The sequence below is a fragment of the Mobula hypostoma genome, chromosome 16 (assembly GCF_963921235.1).
Source record: "Mobula hypostoma chromosome 16, sMobHyp1.1, whole genome shotgun sequence".
Taxonomy (NCBI): Eukaryota; Metazoa; Chordata; class Chondrichthyes; order Myliobatiformes; family Myliobatidae; genus Mobula; species Mobula hypostoma.
In genome coordinates, this window is record NC_086112.1 from 71441921 (window position 1) to 71464142 (window position 22222).

General features: G+C 45.3%; 1 protein-coding gene across 3 annotated transcripts in view; it reads left to right on the forward strand.

Annotated features, from left to right (window-relative positions):
• uba6 (ubiquitin like modifier activating enzyme 6) overlaps window positions 1-22222 on the forward strand; it is a 455635-nt gene that overhangs the window by 289956 nt on the left and 143457 nt on the right. For all 3 annotated transcript variants that reach the window (XM_063069103.1, XM_063069102.1, XM_063069104.1), the window contains one exon: window positions 7986-8167. In XM_063069103.1, coding sequence (XP_062925173.1) covers window positions 7986-8167 — 182 coding nt within the window. The remainder of the gene's footprint in view (window positions 1-7985; window positions 8168-22222) is intronic.

The window sequence follows — 22222 nt, forward strand, 5'->3', positions numbered from 1 at the left end:
CATCATTCCCGACAGTGTCCTCCTCCAATCCACCTGGGCAAACTCCTTTTATGCCTCCGTAATTCCCTTTATTCCATTGTGATATTGATACATGTGACTTATGCTTCTCCCACTCAAAATGCAGTATGAATTCAATCATATTATGATCATGCCTCCTAAGGGTTCCTTTAGCTCTCTAATAAGATCTGGGTTTTTACACCACGCCTAATCTAATTTAGCCTTTCCCCGAGCATTTTCAAGCATAAGCTGCTTTAAAAAACCATCCTGTAGGCATTAAACAAATTCCCTCCCTTGCAAAGTGACACCAACCTGAATTTCCCAATCCCCTTGCATTCCCCCATTACAATTGTGATATTACCCTCCATCAAGTCACCTCATCCTCCTTCGCTCCAAAGAGAGACACCCTAGCTAGCTTAGCTATCTTCATAGCATGTGACTTCTAATCTAGGCAGTAAATTTCCAATGCACTGTCTGTAAAACTTCCACATCCTTCAGAACAGAACACAATATTCTAAGAGTGTTCTGGGTTTTATGGAACTGAAACATTACCTTGCAGCTCTTGAATTCACTCTCCCAACTGATGAAGGTCAACAAACCACGTTGTTTCTTAATCCTTGCACGGCAAATTTTAGGGATCTGTGGACATGGACACAAAATCCTTATGTTCCTCAACACTGTAGATAATCATGCCATTAACCCTGTATTCTACCTTCAAATTACTAATGTTCATTTTAACCACATCCACTTCCCCACACAAAGCATGCTGACTGTCCCTAATTAGACTCTGTTGATCCAAATACTCATGAATCCTATCCCTAAACAACCTCTCCAATCATTTCCATCACTGAAGTAAGACTTGTCTGCACCGGTGGTGTAATGGTATACCCACCCAGACTTTGGAACAAGAGGTCCTGGGTTCAAATCGAGCCAGCATGATTTCCATCCGTACTGAGTTGAGCATTGAGCTAGCAACTCAGCCTTGTAAAACAGACAATTTTTTTTTTTAAATGGCAAGGTTGCTGCCTGTTGCGCCAAACAAGGCTCAGGGAGGAACTGAAGTAAGACTCACTGGTTTATATTTCCTTGGTTATCCTTCGCCTTTTTCTTGAACAAAGGAATAATATTTGCCACCCAGTCATCTGATAATACTCATGTAGCAAGTGAGGACATAAAGATCATTGCCAAGGGCGCTGTAATCTCTTCCCTCTCTTTCCATAGTGAGCTGGAGTATATCCTGTCTGACCCCAGGGATTTATCTATCCTAATGTTCTTCCAAGGTTCTAGTATATGCTCTTCCTCAACGTCAACATAGAAACATAGAAAATAGGTGCAGGAGTAGGCCATTCGGCCCTTCGAGCCTGCACCACCATTCAGTATGATCATGGCTGATCATCCAACTCAGAACCTTGTACCTGCCTTCTCTCCATAACCCCTGATCCCTTTAGCCACAAGGGCCATATCTAACTCCCTCTTAAATATAGCCAGTGAACTGGCCTCAACTGTTTCTTGTGGCAGAGTATTCCACTGATTCACCACTCTCTGTGTGAAGAAGTTTTTCCTAATCTCGGTCCTAAAAGGCTTCCCCTTTATCCTCAAACTGTGACCCCTCGTTCTGGACTTCCCCAACATCGGGAACAATCTTCCTGCATCTAGCCTGTCCAATCCCTTTAGGATTTTATACGTTTCAATCAGATCCCCCCTCAATCTTCTAAATTCCAACGAGTACAAGCCCAGTTCATCCAGTCTTTCTTCATATGAAAGTCCTGCCATCCCAGGAATCAATCTGGTGAACCTTCTTTGTACTCCCTCTATGGCAAGAATGTCTTTCCTCAGATTAGGGGACCCAAACTGCACACAATACTCCAGGTGTGGTCTCACCAAGGTCTTGTACAACTGCAGTAGTACCTCCCTGCTCCTGTACTCGAATCCTCTTGCTATGAATGCCAGCAAACCATTTGCCTTTTTCACCGCCTGATGTACCTGCATGATCAAACACATCAGGCTGTCTTTATGCTGTCCTCACCATTGTCAACACAAAATAATCTGCAGATGCTGGGGTCAAAGCAACACTCACAACACACTGGAGGAACTCAGCAGGTCAGGCAGCATCCGTGGAAAAGATCGGTCGACGTTTTGGGCTGGAACCCTTCGTTAGGACTGTAAAGGGAAGGGGCAGAGGCCCTATAAAGAAGGCAGGGGGAGGGTGGGAAGGAGAAGGCTGGTAGGTTCCAGATGAAAAACTAGTAAGGGGAAAGATAAAGGGGTGGGGGAGAGGAGGCAGGGAGGTGATAGGCAGGAAAGGTGAAGAAAGAATAGGGGAAAACATAATCTCGAGAAGGAGGCGGAACCATGAGGGAGGTGATAGGCAGCTGGGGGAGGGGGCAGAGTGACATAGGGATAGGGGAAGGGATGGGGAGGGAATTACCGGAAGTTGGAGAATTCTATGTTCATACCAAGGGGCTGGAGACTACCTAGACGGTATATGAGGTGTTGCTCCTCCAACCTGAGTTTAGCCTCATCATGGCAGTAGAGGAGGCCATGTATGGACATATCTGAATGGGAGTGGGAAGCAGAGTTGAAGTGGGTGGCTACTGGGAGATCCTGCCTGTTTTGGCGGACGGAGCGGAGGTGCTCGACGAAGCGGTCCCCCAATCTCACCGATGTAGAGACGGCCACACTGGGAGCACTGGATGCAATAGGATGACCCCAACAGACTGACAAGTGAAGTGTTGCCTCACTTGGAAGGACTGTTTGGGGTCCTGAATGGTGGCAAGAGAGGAGGTGTAGGGACAGGTATAGCACTTGCGCTTACAGGGATAAGTGCCAGGTGGGAGATCCGTGGGGAGGGACGTGTGGATCAGGGAGTCGCGGAGGAACCGATCCCTGCTGAAAGCAGAGAGGGGTGGAGAGGGAAAGATGTGCTTAGTGGTGGGGTCCTGTTGAAGGTGACGGAAGTTGCGGAGGATAATGTGCAGGATGTGGAGGCTGGTAGGGTGGTAGGTGAGGACAAGGGGAACTCTGTCCCTGTTGTGGTGGCGGGAGGATGGGGTGCGGGAAATGGAGGAGATGCGGATGAGGGCATCATTGATGTCAGCAGAAGGGAAACCACGATCCTTAAAGAAAGAGGACATTTGAGATGTCCTGGAACGGAAAACCTCATCCTCGGAGCAGATGCGGCGGAGACGAAGGAACTGGGAATAGGGAATGGCATTTTTGCATGTGGCGGGGTGGGAGGAGGTATAGTTGAGGTAGTTATGAGAGTCACTGGGCTTGTAGAAGATGTCAGTGGACAGTCTGTCTCCAGAGATGGAGACCAAGAGATCGAGAAAGGGGAGAGAAGTGTCCGAGATAGACCAAGTGAATTTGAGGGCTGGGGGGAAGTGGTCTATCTCAGACACTTCTCTCCCCTTTCTCGATCTCTCAGTCTCCATCTCTGGAGACAGACTGTCCACTGACATCTTATACAAGCCCACTGACTCTCATAACTACCTCAACTGTACTTCTTCCCACCCCGAGGAGGCAGGAAGGCGATAGGCGGGAAAGGTGAAGAAAGAATAGGGGAAAACACAATCTCGAGAAGGAGGCGGAACCATGAGGGAGGTGATAGGCAGCTGGGGGAGGGGGCAGAGTGACATAGGGATAGGGGAAGGGAGGTGCTTCGTCAAGCACCTCCGCTCCATCCGCCAAAACAGACAGGATCTCCCAGTAGCCACCCACTTCAACGCTGCTTCCCATTCCCAGTCAGATATGTCCATCCATGGCCTCCTCTACAGCCATGATGAGGCTAAACTCAGGTTGGAGGAGCAACATCTCATATACCGTCTAGGTAGTCTCCAGCTCCTTGGTATGAACATAGAATTCTCCAACTTCCGGTATTCCCTCCCCCTCCCTTCCCCTATCCCTATGTCACTCTGCCTCTCCCCCAGCTGCCTATCACCTCCCTCATGGTTCCACCTCCTTCTACTACCCTATTCTTTCTTCACCTTTCCTGCCTATCACCTCCCTGCCTCCCCTCCCCCACCCCTTTATCTTTCCCCTTACTGGTTTTTCACCTGGAACCTACCAGCCTTCTCCTTCCCACCCTCCCCCCACCTTCTTTATAGGGCCTCTGCCCCTTCCCTCTACAGTCCTGACGAAGGGTTCTGGCCCGAAACATCTTTTCCACGGATGCTGCTTGATTCACCATTGTCAAGGTCCCTCTCACTGGTGAATGCTGAAGCAAAGTATTTATTAAGGACCTCCTCTGACTCTAGAAATGTGTCTCCTCGAGCATCCTCATTCTGGCCTTCCATGTGAGTCCTTCCATCTGGAACAGGCCTCATCCTGTTCTTCATGTACGTGTAGTAGGCCTTGGAGTTTTCCTTAATCCCGCTCACCAAGGCATTCTCATGCCTTGTTTTAGCTCTCCAAAGTCCATTTTTCAGCTCCTTCCTGGCCACTTTGTAACTCTCTAGCACTCTATCTAATCCTTGTTCCCTAAACTTTAAATAAGCTTCATTGTTGCTCTTGAATGGTTGTTCCACGTCCCTTCTCAAATGTGCTTCCTTTATCTTACCATCTTTTCCCTGCTTCAATGGTACAAACCTGTCCAGAACTCCAATGTGAATGTTCCCTAAACAACTATTGTGTTGTGCATTTCCCCAAGTACATCTGTTCCCGATTATGCTCTCCGTTCCTGCCTAGAAGTATTATAATCCCACTCCCAATTAAATACTTCCCTATACTGTTTGGTCTTTTCTCTCTCCGAAGCTATAGTAATTGTGGTCACTATCTCAAATGCTCAAACACTAGCAAATTTCATTGCCTAGTACTAGATCTATTTAGTCAGGATTCCTTCCTGGACACACCTAACATATTCCACCCCAATTGCTCCATGCTGTACCCTATCGCTACTGTTCCCATTCCCCTAATGGATTAGTTTAAACCCTTCCCCAAGCTCCAGCAAACTGATCAATGTGATCGTTTTGTACAGATACCTTCCCCAGAAGAGATCCCAGTGATCTAGAAATTTGAAATCCTACATCCTACACCAATTCCTCAGCCACACATTCATCTGCCAGATTATCCTATTGCTACCCTCATGCTGGCACGTGGCACTGGTAACAATCCAGAGATTACAACCCTTAAAGTTCGGCATTTCAGCTTCTTACCTAGCACCCTATGTCACTTTTCAGGACCTAATCCCTTTTCCTAGCCTTGTTGTTGGAATCAGTACATACCATGACTCGTGACTGCTCACCCTCTACCTTAAGAATACCGTGGACACAATCTGAGTCGTACCTGACCCGAGCACCTCAGGGGCAACATACTATCTGGGAATCTCTGTCACATGAACAATATCTCCTGTCTGTTCCACTGACTGTTGAATCCTCCATCACCACTGCTGTCTGTTACCCTTCCCTGCACTCCTTTCCCCCATCCCCTCTGAGCTACAGAGCCAGAGTTCCTGCAGGTTTCACATGCTAGGTCTGATCGTCACTGAAGTGTGACATGAGCAGCAATCCAGAGATTCCTACCCTTCAAGTCCTGTTTTTCAGCTGCTTACCTAGCTCCCCAGATTTCCTCTTCAGAACTACATCCATATTCTTACTTATGTTATTTGTATAACACAATTTCTGGCTGGCTGCCATCTCCCTTTAAAATAGAGTGAACTCAATCTGAGACCATAAGACAAAGGATCAGAAGTTGGCCGTTCGGCTTATTGAGTCTTCTCCGCCATTTTATCATGAGCTGATCCATTCTTCCATTTAGTCCCACTCCCCCACCTTCTCACCATAACCTTTGATGCCCTGGCTATTCAGAAAACCTATCTCTGCTTTAAATACACCCAATGACTTGACCTCCACTGCCGCCCGTGGCAACAAATTCCACAGATTTACCACCCCCTGGCTAAAGAAATTTCTTCGCATCTCTGTCCTGAATGGGCGCCCTTCAATCCTTAAGTCATGCTTTCTCATACTAGACTCCCTCACCATGGGAAACAACTTTGCCACATCCACTCTGCCCATGCCTTTCAATATTCAAAATGCTTCTATGAGGTCTCCCCTCATTCTTCTAAACTCCAAGGAATACAGTCCAAGAGCGGTCAAACATTCGTCATATGTTAACCCTCTCATTCTCAGAATCATTCTAGTGAATCTCTGAACCCTCTCCAACGTCAGCACATCCTTTCTTAAATAAGGAGCCCAAAACTGCACACGGTACTCCAAGCGAGGTCTTACCAGTGCCTTATTGAGCCTCAACATCACATCCCTGCTCTACTCATCACATACTCTACTCCTCTAGAAATGAATGCCAACATTGCATTCACCTTCTTCACCACCGACTCAACCTGGAGGTTAACCTTAAGGGTATCCTGTCCAAGGACTCCCAAGTCCCGTTGCATCTCAGAACTTTGAATTTTCTCCCTATTTAAATACTTCTACCAAAGTGCATAACCATACACTTTCCAACATTGTATTTCATTTGCTACTTCTTTGCCCATTCTCCTAATCTATCCAAGTCTCTCTGCAGACTCTCTGTTTCCTCAGCACTACTGGCCCCTCCACCTATCTTTGTATCATCAGCAAACTTAGCCATAAAGCCATCTATTCCATAATCCAAATCGTTGATGTACAATGTAAAAAGAAGCGGCTCCAACACGGACCCCTGTGGAACACCACTGGTAACCGGCAGCCAACCAGAATAGGATCCCTTTATTCCCACTCTCTGTTTCCTGCCAATCAGCCAACGCTCTATCCACGTATGTAACTTTCCTGTAATTCCATGGGCTCTTATCTTGTTAAGTAGCCTCATGTGTGGCACCTTGTCAAAGGTCTTCTGAAACTCCAAATATACAACATCCACTACATCTCTTTTGTGTAACCTACTTGTAATTTCCTCAAAAAATTGTAATAGGTTTGTCAGGCAGGATTTTCCTTTGAGAAATCCATGCTGAGTTCTGCCTATCTTGTCATATGCCTCCAGATACTCCATAACCTCATCCTTGACAATCGACTCCAACAACTTCCCAACCACCGACATCAAGCTAACAGGTCTATAATTACCTTTTTGCTTCTTTGCCCCCTGGCACCCTAACAATGGCACCTGGGATGCAATATACCATACGTGTGCCTTTTTCACATCCACAGAATCTCCTGTTTGTGCCTATACCCATTGAATCCTCTATAACCCCTTCTTCTCTTCCCCTCTTCTCGCTCCTTCCTTTCTGAGCCCAGCGCCAGAGACCTGGTTGCTTTGGCTTCCCCATTAGGTCATCCCTCCAACGGTATGCCCCACATCTCACATGAAGAACACACCACTGACCCTGGACCCATTCTCATTCCGGGTTGATAGACTGAGACAAAAAGAAACTTACATAGAGCGTTAGCCTCTTCTTGCCCAAGCCCATCAAGACCTCAGACAGTATTTATTTCTCGGTTAGCATGTCATAAAGAAAAAATTAATGACCTAAGTACTCTTCTTCAAGGGATTGTTTTAGACAAGATTTCCTTTAGTTTGAAAGTATCATTTGTACATGGCTGCTATATTTTATTCCCCTGTCTAACAGTATTCTGCCTTCTCTTGTGCCAAATGACTTGGGAGCTATAGCAAAATTTGAACTTTATGGGATCAGGAGATTAACTATTAAGATGTTTTTTCCTTGCGACTGCCTAAAACACACTAGTAAGAGTGTAGACAGCATCAGTAAAATTAATCAATCTTTTCAAGGTAGAACTGCTGCCACTTTGTGACTTTAATAAACTATACAAATTAGTGGGGTGCCTGCCCATAGTATTTAGGGAAAGGATTATTGCTCCAATTCTGAAAATTCTGGCAAATGGAATGTGAAAGCGAACTGTTGGTATTCTGCTTTGCTGTGCTTATGGCTGAGTCCTGTCCAAGAACTGGAACCAGATGGTAAACACTTGTTGCTGATCTATCTCTGTTCTGTTTTTTCCGTACTTTCCTCAGCATTAATCAATGTTTTCTGTTTCCATTCTCAGAAACCAAAGAGTTACACAGCTGCATCAGCCACCTTGACCATAAATCCCCAGATGAAAATAGATGCACACCTCAACAAAGTGTGTCCATCTACTGAAAACATTTACTGTGACAATTTTTATACCCAAATAGATGTTGTGGTCACTGCTCTAGATAATGTAGAAGCAAGAAGATACGTTGACAGGTAATGTAGAAGCAAACATGCTGTCTGTTGAGGAGATATGTGGGTTAATACCCTGAGAATTTATTTATTGTTTATTTGTTTATTGACTTACAGTGCAGAGTAGGCCCTTCCGGCCCTTCAAGCCGCACCTCCGAACATTCCCCTAATTTAATCCTAACCTCAACATAGGACAATTTACAATAACCAATTAGCCTACCACCTGGCACATCTTTGAAATATGGGAGGCGACCAAAGCACCCGGAGGAAACCCATGCCCTCACAGGGAGTATGTCCAAACTCCTTACAGATAACAGCGGGAATTGAACCCGGGGCACTGGTACTGTAAAGCGTTGTGTTTGCCACCACATCTGATTTGATACTCATTTAATACACATCTGTCATTGGTTTACTGAGGGTTAAGTAGTATTGAATTAAACACACATTCAGATACAATGCCCTTAGTTTCAAAGTAAATATGCAAAAGGTAAGTCTGGTCCAGGGGTTGAGATTCTAAATTGGAGAAAGGTGAATTTTGATGGCATCAGAAAAGATTTGGCAGGTGTGGATTGGGACAGGCTGTTTTCTGTCATAGGTGTACTTGGTAAGTGGGATTCTATCAAAAGCGAAATTTTGAATATAAAGCTTGTATGTGCCTGTCATAATAAAAGTTAAAGATAACAAGTGTAGGGAACATACATCAAAGTTGCTGGTGAACGCAGCAGGCCAAGCAGCATCTATAGGAAGAGGTGCAGTCGGCGTTTCAGGCCGAGACCCTTCGTCAGGACTAACTGAAGGAAGAGTGAGTAAGAGATTTGAAAGTTGGAGGGGGAGGGGGAGATCAAAAATGATAGGAGAAGACAGGAGGGGGAGGGATAGAGCCGAGAACTGGACAGGTGATAGGCAAAAGGGGATACGAGAGGATCATGGGACAGGAGGTCTGGGAAGAAAGACAAGGGGGGGGGGTTGACCCAGAGGATGGGCAAGAGGTATATTCAGAGGGACAGAGAGAGAAAAAGGAGAGTGAGAGAAAGGATGTGTGCATAAAAATGAGTAACAGATGGGGTACGAGGGGGAGGTGGGGCCTTAGCGGAAGTTAGAGAAGTCGATGTTCATGCCATCAGGTTGGAGGCTACCCAGACGGAATATAAGGTGTTGTTCCTCCAACCTGAGTGTGGCTTCATCTCCACAGTAGAGGAGGCCGTGGACAGACATGTCAGAATGGGAATGGGATGTGGAATTAAAATGTGTGGCCACTGGGAGATCCTGCTTTCTCTGGCGGACAGAGCGTAGATGTTCAGCAAAGCGGTCTCCCAGTCTGCGTCGGGTCTCACCAATATATAAAAGGCCACATCGGGAGCACCGGACACAGTACATCACCCCAGTCGACTCACAGGTGAAGTGATGCCTCACCTGGAAGGACTGTTTGGGGCCCTGAATGGTGGTAAGGGAGGAAGTGTAAGGGCATGTGTAGCACTTGTTCCGCTTACACGGATAAGTGCCAGGAGGGAGATCAGTGGGGAGGGATGGGGGGGACGAATGGACAAGGGAGTTGTGTAGGGAGCGATCCCTGCGGAATGCAGAGGGGGCGGGAGGGAAAGGTGTGCTTAGTGGTGGGATCCCGTTGGAGGTGGCGGAAGTTACGGAGAATAATATGTTGGACCCGGAGGCTGGTGGGGTGGTAGGTGAGGACCAGGGGAACCCTATTCCTAGTGGGGTGGTGGGAGGATGGAGTGAGAGCAGGTGTAGGGAACCTTGGTTTTCAAGCGATATTGAGGTCCTGGTTAAGAAGAAAAAAGGAGGTGCAAGTATAGGCAGATATGAACAAATGAGGTTCTTATGGAGTGTAAGAAATGCAAGAGGACACTTCAGAAAGAAATCAGGAGGGCTAAAAGAAGGCATGAGGTTGTCCTAGCAGACAAAGTGAAGGAGAATCCTAAGGGATTCTACAGATTTGGTAGGAGAAAGTTGGTCCTCTGGAAGATCTGAATGGTAATCCTCGTGTGGAGCCGAAAGAGACGGGGGACATCTTAAATCCATTTTCATCTGTATTTACTCAGGACACGGACACAGAGTCTATAGAAGAGAGGCAAAGTGACATCTACTTCAAGGACCATATACAGATTACAGGAGAGGAGGTGTTTGCTGTCCTTAGGCAAATCAGGGTTGATAAATCCCCAGGGCTTGACAAGGTGTTCTCTCAGTCCCTAGGAGAGGCAAGTACAAAAATTGCCAGGTCCGTAGTAGGGATATTTAAATCATCCTTAGCAACAGGAGAGATACCAGAGGATTGGAGGATAGCCAGTGTTATTCCTCTGTTTAACATGAACAGCATAAACATAAACCAGGAAATTATAGGCCAGTAAGCCTGACATCAGTAGTGGAAAATTATTGGAAGACATTCGAAGAGATTAGGTATATAGTAATTTGGATGGACATGGTCTGATTAAGGACAGTCAGCATGGCTTTGTGCATAGTAGGTCTAACCAATCATAGAGTTTTTTTGAGGAAGTTGCCAGTAAAGTGGATGAAGGCAAGGATGAATGTTGTCTCCATGGACTTTAGTAAGGCATTTGGCAAGGTCCTGTATGAGAGAGGTGTCAAGAAGGTTTGGTCGCTAGGCATTCAAGATGAGTTAGTAAATTGGATTAGACATTGACTTTGGGAGAAGCCAGAGAGTGGTAGCAAATGGATGCCTCTTACTGGAGGCCTGTGACTAGTGGAGTGCCACAGGGATGGGTGCTGTGTCTATTGCTGTATGTCATCTCTATCAGTGATCTAGATCAGTGGTCCCCAACTACCGGGCCACGAGCATGTGCTACCAGGCTGTGAGGAAACAATATGATTTGGCAATATGAGTAAGCTGCACCTTTCCTCATTCCCTGTCAAGCACTGTTGAACTTGAACACCTCCCCCCCCCCCCCCCCACCGGTTGGCCGGTCCACAAGAATATCGTCAATGTTAAACCGGTCCGTGGTGCGCAAAAGCGCAAAAGGTTGGGGACCCCTGATCTAGATGATAATGTGGTTAACTGGATCAGCAAATTTCCAGATGACACCAAGACTGGGGGTGTAGTTGACAGTGAGGAAGACTATCATGATTTGCAGAGGGAGAGGGATCTGCATCAGCTAGAAAAATGGCAGATGGATTTTAATGCAGACAAGTGCAAGATGTTGCACTTAGGTAAGACCAAGCCGTGTAGGTCCTACACAGTGAACTGTAGGGCATTGAGGAGTGCAATAGAGCAAGGGTATTGGGAATTAATTGAATAGAAAGTGATATTAAAATTAATTAATTGAAAGTGATATTACAAGTAAACAGGATCCTAAAGAAAGCTTTTGGAAAAGTGGCCTTCGTAAGTGAAAGTATTGGGTATCGGAGGTAGGATGTTATGTTAAAGTTGTATAAGATGTTGGTGGCTCCTAATGTAGAGTATTGTGTGCAGCTTTGGTCAACCTCCTACAGGAAAGATGTGAAAAAGGTTGAAAGAGTACAGAGAAAATTTACAAGGATGTTGCCGGGTTGGAAGGACCTGAGTTATAAGGAAAGACTGAATAGGTTAGAACTTTATTCCCTAGAATGTAGAAGATTGAGGGGAGATACAAAATTATGAGAGGTATAGATAGGGTAAATGCAAACAGGCTTTTTCCACTGAGGTTGGATGGGACTACAACCAGAGGTCATGAATTAAGGGGTGTAAGGTGAAAAGTTTAAGGGGAACACAAGGGGAAAAATTCTTCACTCTGAGCATTGTGAGAGTGTGGAACAAGCTGCCAGCGCGAGTGGTCCATGTAAGCTGGATTTCACTGTTTAAGTGAAGTTTGGATCGGAGATGTTTGGAGAACTATGGTTCTCCAGTGCAGTTCAATGGGAGGAGACAGTTTAAATGGTTTAGATGGACTAGATGGGCTGAAGGCACTGTTTCTGTGCTGTACTTTTCTATAACTCTTTTTTCTTCAATAATTGGAAAGGAGTGGAATTTTCACATTGACAAACACAGAGAGTTTGCTGTACAATTCTGTCCATCTTTATTTTTATCAAAGAAAATCAGTGCCACCAAAAAAATGTTGAAGATAGCAAGGAAGGCTGTAGGACTATTAAGACATAAAAGCAGAATTATGACACACAGCCAATCAAGTTCTCGGCACCATTCCATGATGGCTGATTTATTATCACACTCTCAACCCCAATCTTTTCCCTCCTCCCATTAACCTTTGTCACCCTGATTAATCAAGAACCTATCACTCTCCACCGTAAGTATACAAGTGATTTGGCCTGCACAGATGTATGTGGCAATGAGGTATATGGCTGTTCTAAATGAATGTCCTTTTATTCTGGGGCTGTGCCCTCTGGCCCTAGACTCCCTCACTATAAGAAACATCCTCTTCTCATCCACTCTATCTCAGCCTTTCAGTATTCGATAGGTTTCAATGAAATCCCTTCTCATTCTTTTAAATTCTAGTACAGGCCCAGAGCCATCAAATGCTTCTCGTATGTTAACCCTTTCATTCCAGGGAATCTTGCTCGTGACCCCCCTCTAAACCCTCTCCATAGCCTGCACATCTTTTGTTAGTTAAGGGGCCCAAAACTACTCACAATACTCCAAGTGCGGTCTGACCAATGCCTTATAAAGCCTCAGCATTACATCCTTGCTTTTATATTCTAGTCCTCTTGAAATGAATGCTAACATTTCATTTGTCTTCCTTACCACCAACTCAGCCTGCAAGTTAACATTTGGGAGTCTGCATGTAGGGATTTAAAAAAAATTTTCTCCCCATTTAGAAAGCTATCAATTCCTTCATCCAGATCTTTGACATATATCATGAAAAGAAGTGGTCCCAATGCTGACCCCTGTGAAAACATAGAACATAGAATAGTACAGCACATTACAGGCCCTTCGGCCCACAATGTTGTGCCGACCCTCAAACCCTGCCTCCCATATAACCCTCCACCTTAAATTCCTCCATATACCTGTCTAGTAGTCTCTTAAACTTCACGACTGTATCTGCATCCACCACTGACTCAGGCAGTGCATTCCACGAACCAACCACTCTCTGAGTAAAAAACCTTCCTCTAATATCCCCCTTGAACTTCCCACCCCTTACTTTAAAGCCATGTCTTCTTGTATTGAGCAGTGGTGCCCTGGGGCAGAGACACTGGCTATCCACTCTATCTATTCCTTTTATTATCTTGTACACCTCTATCATGTCTCCTCTCATCCTCCTTCTCTCCAAAGAGTAAAGCCCTAGCTCCCTTAATCTCTGATCATAATGCATACTCTCTAAACCAGGCAGCATCCTGGTAAATCTCCTCCGTACCCTTTCCAATGCTTCCACATCCTTCCTATAGTGAGGCGACCAGAACTGGACACAGTACTCCAAATGTGGCCTAACCAGAGTTTTATAGAGTTGCATCATTACTTCGCGATTCTTAAACTCTATCCCTCGACTTATGAAAGCTAACACCCCATAAGCTTTCTTAACTACCCTATCTACCTGTGAGACAATTTTCAGGGATCTGTGGACATGTACCCCCAGATCCCTCTGCTCCTCCACACCACCAAGTATCCTGCCATTTACTTTGTACTCTGCCTTGGAGTTTGTCCTTCCAAAGTGTACCACCTCACACTTCTCTGGGTTGAACTCCATCTGCCACTTCTCAGCCCACTTCTGCATCCTATCAATGTCTCTCTGCAATCTACGACAATCCTCTACAACACCACCAACCTTTGTGTTGTCTGCAAACTTGCCAACCCACCCCTCTCCCCCCACATCCAGGTCGTTAATAAAAATCACGAAAAGTAGAGGTCCCAGAACAGATCCTTGTGGGTCACCACTAGTCACAATCCACCAATTTGAATGTACTCCCTCCACCACCACCCTCTGCCTTCTGCAGGTAAGCCAATTCTGAATCCACCTGGCCAAACTTCCCTGGATCCCATGCCTTCTGACGTTCTGAATAAGCCTACCGTGTGCAACCTTGTCAAATGCCTTACTAAAATCCATATAGATCACATCCACTGCACTACCCTCATCTATATGCCTGGTCACCTCCTCAAAGAACTCTTATCAGGCTTGTTAGACACGACCTGCCCTTCACAAAGCCATGCTGACTGTCCCTGATCAGACCATGATTCTCTAAGTGCCCAGAGATCCTATATCTAAGAACCTTTTCCAACAGCTTTCCCACCACAGACGTAAGGCTCACTGGTCTATAATTACCCGGACTATCCCTACTACCTTTTTTGAACAAGGGGACAACATTTGCCTCCCTCCAATCCTCCGGTACCATTCCCGTGGACAACGAGGACATAAAGATCCTAGCCAGAGGCTCAGCAATCTCTTCCCTTGCCTTGTGGAGCAGCCTGGCGAATATTCCTTCAGGCCCCGGGGACTTATCCGTCCTAATCTATTTTAACAACTCCAACACCTCCTCTCCCTTAATATCAACATGCTCCAGAACATCAACCTCACTCATATTGTCCTCACCGTCATCAAGTTCCTTCTCATTGGTGAATACCGAAGAGAAGTATTCATTGAGGACCTCGCTCACTTCCACAGCCTCCAGGCACATCTTCCCACTTTTATCTCTAATTGGTCCTACCTTCATTCTTCACATAATTGAAGAATGCCTTGGGGTTTTCCTTTACCCTACTCGCCAAGGCTTTCTCATGCCCCCTTCTTGCTCTTCTCGGCCCCTTTTTAAGCTCCTTTCTTGCTTCCCTATATTCCTCAATAGACCCATCTGATCCTTGCTTCCTAAACCTCATGTATGCTGCCTTCTTCCACCTGACTAGATTTTCTACGTCACTTGTCACCGATGGTTCCTTCACCCTACCATTCTTTATCTTCCTCACCGGGATAAATTTATCCCTAACATCTTGCAAGAGATCTCTAAACATCGACCACATGTTCATAGTACATTTCCCTGCAAAAACATCATCCCAATTCACACCTGCAAGTTCTAGCCTTATAGCCTCATAATTTGCCCTTCCTCAATTAAAAATTTTCCTGTCCTCTCTGATTCTGTCCTTTTCCATGATAATGCTAAAGGCCAGGGAGCGGTGGTCACTGTCCCCCAGATGCTCACCCACTGAGAGATCTGTGACCTGACCCGGTTCATTACCTAGTACTAGATCTAGTATGGCATTCCCCCTGGTCGGCCTGTCCACGTACTGTGACAGGAATCCGTCCTGGACACATTTAACAAACTCTGCCCCATCTAACCCCTTGGAACTAATCAGGTGCCAATCAATATTAGGGAAGTTAAAGTCACCCATGATAACAACCCTGTTATTTTTGCACCTTCCCAAAATCTGCCTCCCAATCTGCTCCTCTGTATCTCTGCTGCTACCTATAGAATCCCCCAATAGAGTAACTGCTCCCTTCCTGTTCCTGACTTCCACCCATACTGACTCAAAAGAGGATCCTGCTACATTACCCCCCCTTTCTGTAGCTGTAATAGTACCCCTAACCAGTAATGCCACCCCTCCTCCTCTTTCCCCCCCCCATCCCTTTTGAAGCACTGAAATCCAGGAATATTGAGAATCCATTCCTGCCCTGGTGCCAGCCAAGTCTATGTAATGGCCACTACATCATAATTCCACGTATGTATTCAAGCTCTCAGTTCATCACCTTTGTTCCTGATGCTTCTTGCATTGAGGTACACACACTTCAGCCCATCTGCCTTACTGCCTTTACACCATTTATTCTGCTTCTCTTTCCTCAAAGCCTCTCTATATGTTAGATCTCCGTGCATTTCTTTCACTGCTCTATCGCTCCACTAGTCACCAGCAGCCAACCAGAAAAGGCTCCTTTTATCCCCTCTATTTGCCTCTTACCAGTCAGCAAATCTTCTGTGAATGCTTTTACCTTTTTTGTATTACCATGGATTCTCACTTTGTTTCGCAGCCTCAGTGCGGCACTTTATCGCAAGCCTTCTGGAAATCCAAATAAGCAACATCCACTGACTCTCCTATGTCTATCCTGCTTCTTATTTCTTCAACAAATTCTGACAGGCAATTCTTGTCAGGCAATATTTCCCCTTCAGGAAATCATGCTGGCTTTGACGTATTTTATCATGTGTCCCCAAGTATCTGAAACTGCATCATAGATAAATAGATAGATACTTTATTGATCCTGAAGGAAATTACAGTGTCCCAGTAGCATTACAAGCGCACAGATATACAAGTATTAGAAGAGAAGTAATAAAGAATAAAAATAAGTTATCACATACAGTCTAACTGGAGGGGGTCATCTCTTCCCCAGCTATAGGTTGACTCATTATAGAGCCTAATGGCTGAGGGTAAGAATGACCTCACATAGCACTGTTTGGAGCAGCACAGTTGTCTTAGTCTACTACAAAAAGTGCTCCTCTGTTCAGCCAAGGAGGCATGCGGAGGCTGAGAAACATTGTCCAGAATTGCCAGGATTTTCCGTAGGGTCCTTTGTTCTGCCACAACCTCCAATGTGTCCAGTTTGACTCCTATAGCAGAGCCAGCCTTTCTAATCAGTTTATTGAGCCTGCTGGCATCACTCACCATTGCCTCAGCACACCACTGCGTAGAAGATTGTACCGGCGACAACAGACTGGTAGAACATGTGAAGGAGAGGCATGCATACTCCAAAGTACCTCAGTCTCCTCAGGAAGTAGAGGCGACTCTGATCCTTACACGCAGTCTCTGCGTTGGTGCTCCACTCAAGTCTCTCATCCAGACGCACTCCCAAGTACTTGTAGGTTCTCACTGCATCCACGTCCTCACCATCAGTAGTAACAGGGAGCAATGCAGGCTTCGTCTTCCTAAAGTCCATCACCATTTCTTTTGTCTTACTTGAGTTGCAGATGATTCAGCTTGCACCATTTGACAAAGTCCTCCACTATGGCCCTGTATTCATCCTCCCATCCTCCCTTTATACATCCATCTATTGATGAGTCATCAGAGAATTTCTGTGGATGACGTGACTCAGTGTTGTATCTAAAGTCCGAGGTATACAGGGTAAACAGGAAGGGAGCCAATACTGTCCCCTATGGAGCCCCAGTGCTGCTTATAGCCATGTCTGACACAGCTCTGAAGCCACATACACAGCGTTGACTCCGGCGTGCTCCTGATAAGCAAACTGCAGGGATCAAGCGCTGATCTGACCAGGGGTTGGAGATGAGCCAGGACCAGCCTCTCTAGGGTCTTCATGATGTATGAGGTCAGGGCCACTGGACAGTAGTTATTCAAGACTTTCATTTGGCCCTTCTTGGGTACTGGAATCACACATGAAGTTTTCCACACTGTCAGGACCCTTTCCAGGCTGAGATTCAGATTAAAAATGCTCTGGAGAACTGCACGCAACTGCTCAGCGCACTCCTTCATGACCTTGGGGTTCACACCATCGGTTCCAATGCTTTGCCGTGTCTGAGTTTACCCAAAGCCCTTCTCACCTGCTCAGTAGTGAAGTTGATTTGAAGATGAAGGTAGATTTGATAGAGGTACGTAAAATTATGAGTGGTATAGACAAGGTAAATGCAATCAGGCTTTTTCCACTGAGACTGGAACTAGAAGTCATGGGTTAGCGAGTGAAAGTTGAAATATTCAATGGGGACATGAGGGGGAACTTCTTCACTTGGGAGGGAGGTGAGAGTATGGAAAGAGCTGCCAGAAGTGCTCGATACAGAGATCATTTAAGTGAAATTTAAATAAGTGCATGGATTGGCAGGGTGGATGGTTCTGGAGGACGATGATCCAGATCCAGCTCACTGGGATTAGGGAGAATAATAGTTTGGCATGAACTAGATGGGCTAGAAGCCTGTTTCTGTGGTGCTTTATGACTCTTATCTCATAGGCATTCCTTCCCTTGGGATTCAGCAGCAACCTGATTTTCCCAATCTACCTGCATATTAAAATTCCCCCATGACCATCGTAACATTGCCCTTTTTACATACTTTTTCTACCTCTCGTTGTAATTTGGACCCCACTTCCTTGGGAGATTTTTCAGAGGCCTGTATATGACTCCCACTGTAGTCTTTTTACCTTTTACCTTTGCAGTTATGAGTGTTATAAATTGGGTTAATGCAAGCAGGTGTTTTCCACTGAGACCTGAACTAGAGCTTGTGGGTTAAGGGTGAAAGGTGAAATGTTTAAGGGGAACATGAGGGAGAATGTCTTCACTCAGCTGCCAGTGGAAGTGATGGATACAGTTTCAATTGCAACGTTTAAGAGAAGTTTGGATAGGTTCATGGCTGGGACCAGCTATGATCCATGAGACATAGGCCATTCAGTCCATTGAGCCTGCTCCACCATTCCATCATGGCTGATCCCGGATCCCACTCAACCCCATAGACCTGCCTTCTCGCCGTATCCATTGATGCCCTGACCGATCAGGAAACTATCAACTTCCACCTGAAATATACCCATGGACTTGGCCTTCACCGCAATCTGTGGCAGAGTATTCCACAGATTCACTACTCTCTGGCTTAAAAAAAATTCTCCTTAAAACTGTCCTAAAAGTTCACCCCTCAATTTTGAAGCTGTGTCCTGGATACCCCCACCAGAGGAATTATCCTCTCCACATCCACCCTATCTAATCCTTTCAGCATTCGCTAGTTTTCAATGAGATCCCCACGCATTCTTCTAAATTCCAGTGAGTACAGGCCCAAAGCTGCCAGACGCTCCTCATGTGTTAACCTCTTCATTCCCAGAATCATCCTCGTGTAACTCCTCTGGACTCTCTCCAATGACAACATATCCTTTCTGAGATATGGGGTCCAAAACTGTTGACAGTACTTCAAGTGCTGCCTAACTAGTGTCTTATTAAGGCTCAACATTATCTCCTTGCTTTTATATTCTATTCCCCTTGAAATAAATGCCAACATTGCATTTGCCGCCTTTACCACAGACACAACCTGTAAATTAACCTCCCGGGAGTCTTGCACAAGGAATCCTAAGTCCCTCTGCACTGCTGATGTTTGAACCTTCTTTCCATTTAGATAATAGTCTGCACTATTGTTCCTTTTACCAAAATACATTATCATAACACTTTTTTGCCTATTCTTCCAGTTGTCTAAGTCCTGCTGCAAATGCATTGCTTTCTCAGCACTACCTGCCCCCCCACCTATTGTGGTATCATCTGCAAACTTTGCTACAAAGCCGTCAGTTCCATTATCCAAATAATTGACAAACCCAGTGTGAAAAGTAGCTGTCCCAATACTGACCCCTGAGGAACACCATTAGTCACTGGCAGCTACCACCTTCCTGTCACCCATGCCAGTACCTTTCCTGTAATGGTGAAGATCCGTGGGGCTATGGAGAATAATAGATCAGCATCGAATAGATGGGATGAAAGGCCTGTTTCTGTTCTGTACTACTGTGCAGTAGTGGAGTAGTACTAGTAGTACAAGTAGAAGGCCTTCTACAAATTCCTTCTCCTTGGATCCAGCACCAACCTGATTCTTCCAATCTACCTGCGTATTGAAGATCCCCCATGGTTATCGTAACATTCCCCGTTTCTGTCAACCGTTGTCATTTGTATCCCATATCCGGGCGACTATTCGGAGGCCGGTATATAACTCCTGGCGGTGTTTTACCTTTGTCATTTCTTAACTCTGATCACAAGGATTTTACATCTTCTGAGCCTTTCTGACATAGATACATTATTTCTAAGGATTTGATTTCATTCTTACCAACAGAACCCTCTCCTCCTCTCTGGCCATTTGTCTGCTCTTTTGATGTAACATATATCCTTGGATGATAAGTTCTAAACTGTGATCGTCTTCCAGCCATGACTCAGTGATGCCCTCAGTGTCATATCTGCAATTTCTAACTGCACTACAGAATAATCTACCTTATTTCATATACAGCATGCATTTAAATACAACACCTTGTATTCATCACCTTTTTCAATTCTGTCTCCATGTTAATGGAAATTAAATTATTATCGCTTTCTAATTTTTGATTTTCTTTTATTCTGGGACTTTTGTAACCTCTCCTGTATTCTGCTTCCTTCTTATTTTATCCTTTTGCAATCTTTTCAACCACCCCCACTATTTAGATTAAAGCCTAGTTATGCAACTTGCACAGGACACTGTGCCATCATAGTTCAGGTGGAGCCCTTCCCTCTTTTCCCTATACTTCTGCCAGTGTCCCACAAATTCAAACCCACTTTTCCCAAACTTATATTTAAGTCACCTATTTAGCTCCATGATCTATCAACCCTCTGCTAATTTCTGCATGCCTCAGGTAATAATCTAGAGATAATTAGTTTTTTTAATTTTAAATTTTAATTTAGACCAAAAGACATAGAAGGAGAATTAGGCCATTCAGCCCATTAAGTATGCTCTGATATTCCATCATGTCTATCCCTGATCCCTCTTAACCCCATACACCTGCCTTCTTACCATATCCTTTTATGCCCTGACTTATCAAGAATCTATCAACTTCTACCTTAAATTCATCCATTGAGATGGCCTCCACAGCCACATGTGGCAACGAATTCCACAGATTCACCATCCTCTGTCTCAAGAAATTCCTCTGCATTGCTATTCTAAACATTTGTCCCTCTATTCTGAAGTTGTGCCCTCAGGTACTAGACTCCCCCAGTATCAGAAACAGCCTCTCCACCTTCATTCTAGGCCTGTCAACATTTGATAGGTTTCAATGAATTTTGCCCTTATTGTTCTAAATTCAAGCAAGTACAGGCCCAGAGCCTTCGAGTGCTCCTCATATTGTAAGACGTTCATTCCAGCAATAATTTTCGTGATTCTGCTTTGGACCCTCTCCAGTGTTAGCACATCCTTCCTTAGATAAGGAGCCCAAAACTGCTCACAAGTCACCAAGTGAGGCCTTGCCAATACTTTATAAAGCTGCAGCATTATATTCTTGTGTTTATTCTCGTCCTCTCGAAATGAATGCTAACATTGCAGGGACTTCAGAAACTCAGTTACAGAGAAAGGTTGAATAGGTTAGGACTTTATTCCCTGGAGCGTAGAAGAATGAGGGGAGATTTGATAGAGGTATATAAAATTATGATGGGTATAGATAGAGTGAATGCGAGCAGGCTTTTTCCACTGAGGCAAGGGGAGAAAAAAACCAGAAGACATGGGTTAAGGGTGGGGGGGGGAAGTTTAAAGGGAACATGGGGGGGTGGGGGGCTTCTTCACGCAGAGAGTGGTGGGAGTATGGAATGAGCTGTCAGACGAGGTGGTAAATGCGGGTTCTTTTTTAACATTTAAGAATAAATTGGACAGATACATGGATGGGAGGTGTATGGAGGGATATGGTCCATGTGCAGGTCAGTGGGACTAGGCAGAAAATGGTTCGGCACAGCCAAGAAGGGCCAAAAGGCCTGTTTCTGTGCTGTAGTTTCTATGGTTTCTGTTGCATTTGCCTTCCTCACCACAGACATAACTGGTATAACCTGCAAATTAACCTTTAGGGAACCCTGCACAAGGACTCTCAAGTCCCTTTGCACCTGAATTTTTAAAATTTTCTCCCTGTTTAGAGAAAAATCAATGCTTTTATTCCTTCTACCAAAGTGCATGACCATACACTTCCCAGAACTGTATTCCATCTGCTACTTCTTTTCCCATTCTCTTTATCTGTCTAAGTCCTCAAGCAGCCTCCCTGCTTTCTCAGCACCACCTGCCCCTCCATCTACTTATTATCGTCTATAATTTTGGCCACAAGACCATCAATTGCATCATTAAAATCACTGACTTACAGCAACAAGTGGTGGCGCATGGCCAAGTGGTTAAGGCGTTCGTCTAGTGATTTGAAGGTCGCTAGTTCGAGCCTTCGCTGAGGCAGCGTGTGTGTCCTTGAGCAAGGCACTTAACCACAAATTTCTGTGCGACGACACCGGTGCCAAGCTCTATGGGTCCTAATGCCCCTCCCTTGGACAACATCGGTGGCGTGGAGAGGGGAGACTTGCAGCATGGGCAACTGCTGGTCTTCCATACAACCTTGCCCAGGCCTGCGCCCTGGAAACCTTCCAAGGTGAAGATCCATGTTCTCATGAGACTAACGGATGCCTATAAAAAAAAAACAACATAAAGAGAAGCGGTTCCAACACTGACCCTTGCAGAACGCCATTACTC